Raw genomic sequence first — 12,402 nt, 5'->3', positions numbered from 1 at the left:
ATGATACCTATAGTGGCAGGAGTAAGAATATGCAGTAAGCCCACCTTGCTGGTTTATTACACATGGTTTTGACCAAGTGTGGTCAAATAATTTTTTTTTTTTTTTTTGTCGGTCGTGGGGCTTGAACTCTGGGCCTGAGCGCTGTCCCTCAGCTCTTCAGCTCAAGGTGAGCGCTCTACCACTTGAGCTACAGCACCACTTCCGGTTTTCTGGTGGTTTATTGGAGATAGGAGTCTCACGGTCTCTCCTGCCCGGGCTGGCTTTGAACTGCGATCCTCAGATCTCAGCCTCCTGAGTAGCTAGGATTACAGGCGTGAGCCACCAGCGCCCGGCTTCAAATAATTTTTTTAATCAAAAGAAATTTTGTACTTGCTTGCCAATGACATGTCCTTTTTCACAGAAGTTTGCCTTGCTGAGACTTTTTTTTTTTTTTTTTTTTTTTTTTTTTTTTGCCAGTCCTGGGGCTTGGGTTCAGGGCCTGGTCACTGTCCCTGAGCTTTTGCTCAAGGCTAGTACTCTACCACCAGCTTTTTCTGTTTATGTGGTCCTGAGGAATTGAACCCAGGACTTCATGCATACTAGGCAAACATACCACTAAGCCACATACCCAACCCAGATTACACAAAAAGTTTAATTCCCACTTGGGCAATATGCAGTATGCAGTTGATGTAGAGAGATTATGTGCGATCTGATCTTCCCCTACTTCATAAGTTTGTGAGAATATTCTTCCCACAAAGTTGATGGTGCCTAAACAAAAGTTAATATGCATATTTTTTTCTTTTTGCTTTACTGAGATTTGAACTCAGGGCTTGTACTTGGAGTGCTCTCTTGGTCTGCTTAGCTTGCTCCCACTGGTACTTCATCACTTAAGTCATGCCTCCAGTCTAGCTTTTTACTGGTTATTTTGAAGATTAAACCTTACGAACTTTTCTTTTTCTTTCTTTCTTTTTTTTTTTTTTTTTTTGGATCCGGTCGTGGGCCTGAGCTCTGGGCCTGGGCGCTGTCCCTCAGCTCTTTAGCTCAAGGCTAGTGCTCTACCACTTGAGTCACAGCACCACTTCTGGCTTTTTTTTTTCTGCTTATGTGGTGCTGAGGAATCGAACCCAGGGCCTCAGGCATGTAAGGCAAGCGCTCTACCACTGAGCCACCTTCCCAGCCCCCTCATGAACTTTTCTATCCAGCTGGCTTCAAAATTTGGTCCTCTGGATCTCAGCCTTCTGAGTAGCTAGGATTATAGGCATGAGCCACTGGTGTCCAGCTGTGTGCTTATTAAATGATAAATTTTTAGAAATTACTAAATTTTGAAAAATTTGTATTTGTTCAAAGGTGGTATGACGCTACTGGAGGTGAGGCAGCTTTATGGGAAAAATTAAACTTCCGAAGTGCCATACTAAACTCAATATCCTGAACTCTATCCAGGTTTTGGTTTTTGTGCTGGTACTGGGACTTAACTCAGGGCCTCATACTCTGATTTAAGACATCCCTCCACTTCCAGTTCTGTTGGAGATCAGAATCTTTTAGATATATATGCTTGGGTTGATTTCAAACCAGGATTAGATACCAGCCTTTTATATAGGCTTGATCTCCATGCACCTGACATTCATGGTTTTTCCTCAACAGTAGTCTCCTCACAACCATGTACCTGCAGATGTGAAGGCTCTACTGTCTTTGTGGGGAAGGGTCTTATTTTTGAGATAGGGTTTCACTACTTTACCTAGACTGGCTTACCTAGACTGGCCTCCAACGCTTGATTCTCTTACCCCAACTTGTTTATTCTTACTGGGAAAGTCAAACTTGCTTACTTAGTATAACTCGAAAAATTGTTACTCTGTTTCCCATCACAAAGTAAACTAATGTATCCTGACATATAGCCTGTAGTGTTGATCAAGATCTAGAAAGCCTACTCTGTTCTGACATGCTTGTTGTGTACCTGCAGGAAGGTAACCAGGCGAGGCAAGAAACAAACTTGCTAAGGGGGCTGATGGTATAGCTCAGTGTGGGAGCATTTGCTTAACATGCATGAGGCCCTTTGTTCAATCCTCAGCACCAGCAAAACAAACTTACAAATATTTGGCAGATGTAGTTCAGGGGAAAAAGTCCCAAGAAAGTTATCTAAAGCCAAATATTTACTAAGCACATACCATCTGCTAGCCTGTGGATGATGAGTATTGAAAGCCTTGTTAAGTTTCCCCAAGAATCTAGTAGCAAAGACACATTAAACAGAACAGTACAGATAAGTAAAAGTTATGCCCCAAATGCTCTGATGGTTAAAGACAAGGATCAACAAAAGCAGAATGAATGCTTCTGTGAGAAAATGTTTAAACTGAAATCTGGAGTATCATAAGGAGCCGGGTTAAAAAAAAAAGGGGGGGGGGGGGAATTGTATCGTGCAAAGGCTTTGTGGTACAACATCATGCATTGATAACTTTGACCATACTGGTATAGCTGGAGTTGGAGGAATCAATAGAGGGAAAGGAGAAAAGAATGAGAAGGTAAAGAGGGACCATGTACTTAGTATCCTGTAACTGTGTTCTAAATTAAGATTTTGAGCTGGGCACTGGTGGCCCAAGCCTATAATCCTAGCTACTCAGGAAATATCTGAGGATCGTAGTGCAGAGCCAGCCTAGGCAGGAAAGTCCATGAGACTTGGATTAATCACCAGAAACCAGAAGTGGAGCTGTGGCTCAATGTGGTAGAGCCACTAGACTTCAGCACAAAATCTTAGGGGCAGTACCCAGGCCCTGAAGCCCAAAACCAATCAGAAAAATATTTTGTTTAAAAGACAATGAAGAACCTGTAGTAGACTTCAAAGTTGGGGTTAAGTCAGTAAATCCTCATGATAGGGGGATTTCTTGGTGGAAGTGACTTGGGTGGGTGATACCACTAAAGGTGGGCTCAAATTCCTGTATAGACAGTAGTGATAGATTCCTTATTGAAAATGTTTGGGTAGACAAAAAAAAACTTTTTTTACTGGATTATTTTTGAAGCACCTTGTGCTTTTAGATTTATAATATGTATTTGGTGGGAACTGCCACTAAAAAAAAAATGGTGGTGTTCATGTGTCTTTGTGGCACATGTTTTGAAATAGGTTTCATTGTATAGCCCAAGTTGGACTAAAAAATCATAAACCTCCTTACCTGGGTTAACAGGTATGCTAGCATAGTTCTTTTACACAAAATACAAATTTTATTATAGCTATAGAGGAAGAGCCATCTAAAGAATGAACAGTTTTACCTCAGTACAATGGCTCACACATCTATAATCCCATCTACTTAGAAGGCAGAAATAGGAGGACCAGGGTAGAAACCAGCCTAAGCAGAAATTAAGCAGGGCCCTATCTGAAAGAACAACGGAGGCATGATGTTACGCATCTTTAATCCTGGCTATCCAGCAGGTTTAGATAGGATGGTGCATGTGCAAGCTGTGTGTAAAAATCTGGTATCTTAATCTGAAGAATAAGGATTGGGGATATGTCTGAAGTACAGCGTGAGGCTCTCGGTTCAAACTCCAGTATTGGAGGAAAAAAGAGAACATTTTTGCTTTGCAGAAGTAGATGTCAAGCCCAAGTAGTCGCACACCAGCCTTGAGTGAAAAAGCCAAGCAAGAACGTAGGCCCTGAGCTCAAATCCCAGTGCAGTATAACATACATCATACATACACATATTTGGATTCACCTGTAATATTTAAGTGCCTAGTATATGCCAAACACTAGGAGTACATAGGATGATAGATGGCCTTGGTTCTTGTCTTCCTTGAGTTTACAATAGAAAAGACAATGTTAACCCCAAAACTACATAAATAAGGTCAGGTGCCAGTGGCTCACACCTGTAATCTTAGCTACTCAGGAGGCAGAGATCTGAAGATTGCATTTCAAAGCCAGCCTGGGCACGAAAGTCTGTGACACTTTTTTTTTTTTTTTTGGTGGTGGTGTTAGTCATGGGGCTTGAACTCAGGACCTAGGTGCTTTCACTGAGCTTTTCCCACTCAAGGCTGTGCTCTTCCACTTTGAGCCACAGCACCACTTTTGCTTTTCTGGTGATTATTTGGAGATAAGAGTTTCACAGGCTTTCCTGCCTGGGCCCTGAGTTTAAGCCCCAGGACTCCCCCCCCCCCAAAAAAAAAATTGCAGAAATAAGTATAATTATGTTAAATTCTTTGAAAGTAAAAATGTAAGGTGCTATATAACCCTTCAGTTTATCCAATCTAGAGTAGACTGTCTTGGGAAATAATTCTATTTTCGTTTTTTTTGGACTGTCATGGGGCCTGAACTCTGGGCCTGGGCACTGTCCCTCAGCTCTTCAGCTCAAGGCTAGTGCTCTACCTCTCGGGCTACAGTGCCACTTCCAGCTTTTTCTGCTTATGCGGCGCTAAGGAATCGAACCCAGGGCTTCATGCATGCAAGGCAAACACTACCACTGAGCCACCTTCCAAGCCCAATAATTCTCTTCATAAACCTTTCTCCAAAAGGTTTTGGCTACAATTTGTTCATGATTTCTGATCTATATTTGACAATATAAGCAGATCAAACTCTAAAATGATTCAGATCTAAGTCATTTTTATTCCTTTCTAGAAAGAATTCTGACAGTGGCCAACCCTTAGGGGACTGAAGATTTAACATATTAATAGCAATTGCTTGTAAACAATTTTCCACAGCATTCTGGATGTGTCTGGCAACTCATTTCTCCTCTAATTGCCAAGAAATAGTTATTAGTACTCTACCGACCTTTTCTATGTCTATCCTTAGCCACAGTCACCTGTAGTGAACAAATTACAACCTAATAATACATCTATAGGACTATATCTCCACCTTAGGTGTCAGACATTTTTTGTCATGACTAACTCTCCCTCCCACTTTTTTTCCTTCCTGTTCCCCTTCTGCTTTTGTTGAAAACGTTTTAAGTTTTTGAATCATCTCACAAAAAGCTTTTGGGGAACAACCAAAATAGTTTCATGCCTCCTTGCAAGTAGGTAGTAGATAACTGTTTTTGCTAACATATCATATAGGTTACAGTGTAGCATGTTTCTTTTTACAAAGTGGTTTAGAAAAATATACCATGTGTTCCTAAGTCAAATCTTGAGAAGAAAGTTAAAATCCCCATCTATTCAATGATAACCCAAATGAGACTCAGATGTAATACTTAGTCCCTCTGCAACACAATCCACATTTCAAGTTTGTGAGGGGCCACCATATTAGATAAGGCAGGTATAGAATGGGTTCCTCATTACAGAAAGTGCTATTGGACAGTATACTGTAGAGCTAGGACTAGTCAATGATTAGAGAAAGCAGGATGAATGAACTGGAAACAGGCAGTGGCTGACTGATTTTGAGTGAGAAGGGTCACTGGGTGAGTAGAAAGCAAGCTGACCCTGGAATAGTGACATCACAAAGTCCAGCTCACAGTGGCTCCAGAACACTTGAGCTCCTGGACCACTCTCTCTAACTCATGTCTAGATTCCTGAAGCCTCTGCACATGTAGTTCCTGGAGCTGCTGCTTTAAAATGCCACCATCTCCACCTTCATCGTATACCTGGGAAAACCTCTTAGATTCTCTCTCTCTTGGCACAATATGGAATTGGCTACAAGCAAGTTTTCTAGGAGACACTAATGCTCAAACTCAGCAAACAAATTTGGGGCTGCTAGATAATCTTGGTGCAGCTGTGCAAGCCATCCTGGGGATTTCCTTTTTGATTTTGTTGGCAATAGGATTGTTTACCTTATGGAAACGAAGCGTTCGGTCACTTCAGGTTGTACTCTTTTGTTACAGAGAAATTTAGTTATAAATTGAAATTTTCCTTTTGTGTGTGTGTGTTTTGAGATAGGGTCTTATTTATAGATCCGTCAAATCTTGAACTCAATATGTTGCCCAGGCTAGTCTCGAAACTTGAAATCCTCTTGCCTTGAAGTTGAGATCTGAGAATCACAGTCCAAAGCGAGCCCAGGCAGGAAAGTCTGTGAGACTCTTATCTCCAATTAACCACCAATAAGCTGGAAGTGGAGCTGTGGTTCAAGTGTTGAGTGCTAGCCTTGAGCACAAAAGCTTAGGAACAAAAGTCCAGGCCCCGAGTGCCCAGCACTAGCACACACATATGCACACACACACACATGCACTCATGCAGGCATGCACCCTGCCTCAGTTTTCCAATGCTGGGCTATAAAGTACATTGTGATCAGTTATCTCCCACGTCACTGCCACCTGCTAAGACCACACATACAAGGGTGTCCAGTTCTCAGTGTTTTTTAAAATTAGAATATCCTTGAAAATCTACATCAATTAGACTTTGAGTATAAAAATTCTCTTACAATGGTCTTGAATTTGTCTACTATCACAAAATAGATGAAACAAACTTTAAAAGTCTTAAACTTACTTGATCACTTTAAGTGCTGATTGTATTATAGAACAAGTACTGTTTTATAACCAGGATCTTGGGTGTGGCCTTTCAGTTCTTCCTATGCCACTATCCTTTAATGAAGAAATATACATATTCATAAAGTCACATTTTCCCTTTTTTTGTGCTAGTATGGGGGCTTGAACTCATGTTCTGGTCACTGTCCCTTAACTTTTGTTTTTTTTGTTGTTATTGTTTCTGTTTTTTCCTCAAGGCTAGCACTCTACCATTTCAGCCAGAGCTCTATTTCTGGCTTTTTGGTGGTTAAATGGAGATGAGCCTCATGTACTTTTCCTGCCCAGCTGAAGTCATATTTTCATTGTTTTAAAAAGATAAGTCTCTATTAAACATACAGGGTATTGGGGGAAGAGAAATTTAACTGGCTGTGATTGTGAGAAATATTTGGTATTTTATATAGTTCTATTTAATCTCCAATAAGAATAAATTATTAATAGCCTAAGTAAAGTGTTTTTTTGAGAATCCCAGTAATTTTATGAAATTGATTTTTACATGAGGAACCTGAGGTATATTGAAACTCAGTAGAAATTTAAGAAGAAAGAACTTAAAGAGGGCTTTTTGGTGGGGAGGGGGTGGGGGGGCTTGAACTGGGCCTGGGTACTGTCCCTGAGCTCTTCAGCTCAAGGCTAGCGCTCTACCCCTTGATCCACCGCACCACTTTCTTTTCTCATGGTTAATTGGAGATAGAGTTTATTCATAGACTTTCCTGTCTGAGCCAGCTTTGAACTGTGATCCTCAGATCTCAGCCTCCTGAGTAGGTACAATTACAGGTGCAAGCCACTGGCAGCTAGCTAAAGAGGGTTTTCTTATAGAACCGTTTGATAGGTGCAAAGAGAAATTATTACTGGATCATTTTGTGGCATTCACTTATTTTCCTATCTTGCTATTGTTTAGGAATCATAGCCACATACACTTTCTAGTTTTTCTCCAAACCTTTCATAAGGTGGGGACTGGTGACTCAGGAGGCTGAGATCTGAGGATCAGTGTTTGGACAGAACTAACTTGGGCATCCTAAACTGCGAGTCTCTTACCTCCAATTAAGCAGCAAAAATCTGGAACTGGAGATGTGGTTGAAATGGTAGAGAACCAGCTGTGAAGGAAAAAGTGGGGCAAGAGCTAAGCCCCAAATTCAAGTCCCAATATTCACACACACACACACACACACACACACAACAACAACAACAACAACAACAACAACAACAAATCTTGCATCTCAGGCAGAACTGGAATTGTCATCTCTATACCTTTGGGGTGCAGTAATTTGGTTATCTGCCCGGGTTTACAGTTTTTGCAAAGCTATGGTTTGAACCCAATTTTTAGGATTCCAAGTTTAGTTCTTCTCTACAACCTCATTTATTGTAATCCAGTTTATCTAAATCTCCAGCAGAAGTGTTTGTGTGTGTGCATGTGTGTGTGCATTTGTGTATATACACACAGTGTTTGTATACCTCAACTGAGAAAGAAGGGCACTACTAATGCTGCTAACAGAGTCTGGGCTCACAAGTCTGACTATTTCTGTTTAATTGTTGTTGAGCCATCTATTCTGTGACCTAATAACAATCACTTCACCTCCATACCCTAGTTTCCTGATCTGTAAGATGGACATGCTACTCTCAGATTCTTGTGAGGTTTACAGGAGATGCTGTATATATCAAGCTTGGCCTATATAGATTCAATAAGCAATGATAGTATAAGAATAAGATGCTGGTTATATTCTTATCCCAGCAGGAAACTGTTAACATTTTAAAACATTTTTGGAGGGTCTGGTCCTAGGGCTTGAAATCAGGGCCTTGTACTCTTGCTCGTTTTTTTGCTACCACTTGAGCCACACCTGCACTTTTGTCTTTTCGCTTGTTAATTGGATATAAAAGTCTTGGGGATTTTTCTGCCCTTACTGGCTTCAAACTGTGATTCTCAGATCTCATCATTAAAAGTATTTTTTTGTTGTTTTTGGTCGTGGGGCTTGAACTCTGGACCTAGGTGCTGTCCCTGAGCTCTTCAGCTCAAGGCAAACACTTTACCACTTGAGTCATAGTGCCACTTCTGGTTTTCTGGTGGTTAATTGGAGATAAGAGACTCACAGACTTTGCTACCAGGGCTGGCTTTGAACTGTGATCCTCAGATCTCAGCCTCCTGGGTGGCTGGGATTACAGGCGTGAGCCACCAGCGCCTGGCCAACCTTTTTATTTTTTATGGCCAGGAAGTCTAGTTTTTCAGAGTACCACACATGGAAGAGAGAATTCTTGGATTCTAATCCTGGTTCTCTCATTTCCAATAGTGGTAGGGTCCAAAATGGAAGCAACAATATCAAAATAGTTACCCAGTTCTGTTTTTTCTACATAAATAAGTCATACATAGGCAAGGTAACTTTTTTTTTTCAAATTCTTTATTGTGATTAAGTGATTACATAATTTCCCAAATTTCACAGTATTGTGGGATAGTGATGTTTAGTTAAAGTCACAAACACATTCTAACTTTCATGGGGCAAATTGTCTATCATGGTCTATTAACATTTATGAGTTCTATGAGCTTTGCAATACAGTTGCTTCTTCCACATTGGGAGATATGTACATTTCTTTTGTTTTGCATAGTATCAGCCGTTCCCTCTTTCCCACATGTTCCCTCCCTCCCATTGCTGCCATTGAGTTGCTTAGTTCATTTTGGTCAATGTCCAGTGCAGCTGATGGTTCCCACTGTTGTATGTTTTTCCCTGATTCGCTCTAGTTCTGTGTTGTCGTCCTGGTTTCCCTCCAGTGTGCACATATATACCATATATGTGATCAGCAGCATGAGTGGAAGTCCTTTGTTTCTTAAGTCTTGTTAATTTTGTTGTATCACCTTACATTTTGGATTTAACATCCACTTATCAGGGAGACAATGTGCCATTTGTCTGTTTGCTCTTGGCTTACCTCACTCAACATGATTTCTTCTAGATCCATCCATTTCCCTGCAAATACCATTATTTTGTCCTTTCTAATGGCTGCATAATATTCCACTGTGTATAGTTACTACAATTTTTTGATCCATTCATCTGTGGTGTGATATCTGGGTTGTTTCCATATCCTGGCTATTGTGAACAGTGCTGCAATAAACATGGAGGGGCATGTGTCCTTGTATACTGGTTCCCGTTGTTCAGGATAGATGCCTAGAAGTGGTATGACTGGGTCATAAGGGAGGTCAATATTTAGCTTTCTGAGGACCCTCCAGATTTCTTTCCAAAGTGGTTGTATAAGTGTACATTTCTACCAGCAGTGTAATAGAGTTCCTCTTTCTCCGCATCCCCTCCAGTATTGTTGTTGGCTGATTTTAGGATGTGGGCCATTCTGACAGGGGGTAAGGTGGTATCTCAGGGTTGTCTTTATTTGCATTTGCATTTCCTTCACAACCAGGGCTGGTGAACATTTCCTCATATGTTTCTTTGCCATTTTTATCTCTTCTTCTGAGAAGTCTCTTTTTAGTTCCCTTGCCAATTTAGTAATTGGTTTGTTAGGTTTGGGAGGGATTAGTTTCTCGAGTTCCCTGTATATAATGGATATTAACCCCTTGTCTGATATATTGCTGGTAAATATATTTTCCCAGTTAGTTGGTTGTCTTTCTAGTTTGGTTGCTATAGCTTTAGCTGTGCAGAAACTTTTTATTTTAAGGTAGTCCCATTTGTCCAGTCTCTCTCCAATTTGTTGTGACCCTGGGACTCTGTTCAGGAAGTTCCTGCCTGTGCCTATAAGTTCAAGTGTCTCCCCTACTTTGTCCTGCAGTAGTTTCTGAGATTCAGGTTTGATGTTAAGGTCTTTAATCCATTTTGAGTTGATGTTAGTGCATGGTGATAGGCTGGGGTTTACTTTTAGTTTTCTGCATGTGGCTGCCCAGTTTTCCCAGCACCAGTAGTTGAAGAGGCTGTGTTTCTTCCACTATATGTCTTTGACTCCTTTGTCAAATATCAGCTGACTGTAGGCATGTGGTTTTATTTCTGGATCTTCTATTCCATTGGTCTTCTGGTCTGTTTTTGTGCCAGGACCATGCTATCTTTGTTATTATGGCTCTATAGTAGAGTTTGAAGTCCGCTATCAAGATCCCTCCCATGTTGGCTTTTTTTTTCTTTTTCTTTTTTTTGGGAGGGTCTGGTCGTGGGCCTGAACTCTGGGCCTGGGCGCTGTCACTCAGCTCTTCATCTCAAGGCTAGCGCTCTACCACTTGAGCCACAGCCCCCCTTCCGGCTTTTTTGTTTTTGCTTATGTGGTGCTGAGGAATTGAACCCAGGACCTCATGCATGCAAGGCAAGCGCTCTACCACTGAGCCACCTTCCCAGCCCCTCATGTTGGCTTTTTTGCAAGGTAATTTCTAAAACAGATCTATCAGCATGCAGTAGACCTTCAACAAATGGTATTTATTATTTGATTATTAAAAGCAATAAGGGGCTGGGAATGTGGCTTAGTGGTAAAGGGCTTGCCTAGTATGCATGAAGCCCTGAGTTCAATCCAGAAGTGGCTCTGTGGCTCAAGTGGTAGAGTGCTAGCCTTGAGCAATAGAAGCTCAGGGACAGTGCCCCTCATGATTGATCAAAAAAAAAAAAAAAAAAAAAGCACAATAAGGCCTGAAGTGTGTCTCTCAAGTGGTAGAACACTCATCTAGCAAGTGTGAGGCCCTGAGCTCACCCCTGGCACCACACACACACACACACACACACACACACACACACACACACACACACACACACACACACACACACACACACACACACACACACACACACACACACACACAGAGAGAGAAATCCCTACCACTTCAGTTCTTGTTGATCATCAAAAGATTAGGTCGGTGTGAAAATGTTTCAGGCCGGGCGCTGGTGGCTCACGCCTGTAATCCTAGCTACTCAGGAGGCTGAGATCTAAGGATCGCGGTTCAAAGCCAGCCCGGGCAGGAAAGACTGTGAGACTCCTATCTCCAATAAACCACCAGAAAACCGGAAGTGGCACTGTAGCTCAAGTGGTAGAGCACTCACCTTGAGCTGAAGAGCTGAGGGACAGCGCCCAGGCCCAGAGTTCAAGCCCCATGACTGACAAAAAAAAAAAAAAAAAGAAAATGTTTCATTAAGTCTCAGCATAGGAATGAGGGATTACTGTTACTATTGGGTCTTATTTTGTTTTGCATCTAGAGGTTAACTGACATTTTCATGAATGAACAAGTAATGCTCAACTTTTCTTTGTTTTAGAAAATAATGATCTTTGTGATCACACTCTATCAACTTTACAAGAAAGGCTCAGATTTTTTCCAAGCTTTGCTAGCCAACCCAGATGGAAGTGGTCGTCCAATTGCAGAAGGTGGTAATCTTTTACTATCTTTGGGTCTGCAAGAGAAAATTTTGAAAAAACTTCAGATGGTGGAAAACAAAGTGAAGGATCTGGAGGGCATGATTGTTGCCCAGAAGCCTGCCACCAGGAGAGATTGCTCCTCTGAGCCCTACTGCAGTTGCTCTGACTGCCAAAGTCCCATGCCGACATCAGGGTTTACTTCCACATCTGAAATGTGATGGACTTCCAATCTCTTTTCCAGAAATAATGTACTGTTTCCCTCATGCATGCAGTGGTGTATCAATAAAGATAGAGAACTATATTGAAAGTACTCTACAAGGACTGGCTCTGTGTTCAGTGTCCCAGCTTCTAGTTGTGTGTGTGGTGAGTAATGTGGGGGTATTGTGGCAGTTTAAAATGCTTAGGAGGCTGAAGGTGTAGCTCAGTGTTAGAGTACTTGGCTAGTATGCAGTTGGCCATGGGTTCAGTCTCTAGCATCACACACACACACATACACACACACACACACACACACACACACACACACACACACACACACACACACACACACACACACACACACACACACACACACACACACACACACACACACACACACCCCTCTGGGATTTGGGTGCTTACTCAGCAGGCTGGAGACTTGAAGGTAATACAGCCTTAAAGGACAGAATAGCCAGAATAGAATGAAAGA

The 12,402-nt window shown here is 41.6% G+C and overlaps 1 protein-coding gene across 1 annotated transcript; it reads left to right on the top strand.

The window, feature by feature from the left end:
* The first annotated feature begins 5,447 nt into the window (after nucleotides 1-5,447).
* On the top strand, nucleotides 5,448-11,935 carry LOC138803288 (transmembrane and coiled-coil domain-containing protein 2-like). The gene is made up of 2 exons (XM_069987109.1): nucleotides 5,448-5,745; nucleotides 11,615-11,935. Exons 1-2 carry the CDS (start codon nucleotides 5,500-5,502, stop codon nucleotides 11,930-11,932), a joined length of 564 nt encoding a protein of 187 aa, XP_069843210.1. The 5' UTR covers nucleotides 5,448-5,499; the 3' UTR covers nucleotides 11,933-11,935.
* Nucleotides 11,936-12,402: the final 467 nt, after the last annotated feature.

Source organism: Dipodomys merriami, unplaced genomic scaffold (genome assembly GCF_024711535.1).
Source record: "Dipodomys merriami isolate MVZ:Mamm:240054 unplaced genomic scaffold, mDipMer1.0.p SCAF_34, whole genome shotgun sequence".
In the NCBI taxonomy this organism is placed as follows: domain Eukaryota; kingdom Metazoa; phylum Chordata; class Mammalia; order Rodentia; family Heteromyidae; genus Dipodomys; species Dipodomys merriami.
This window is presented reverse-complemented; position numbering and strand designations above follow the sequence as displayed.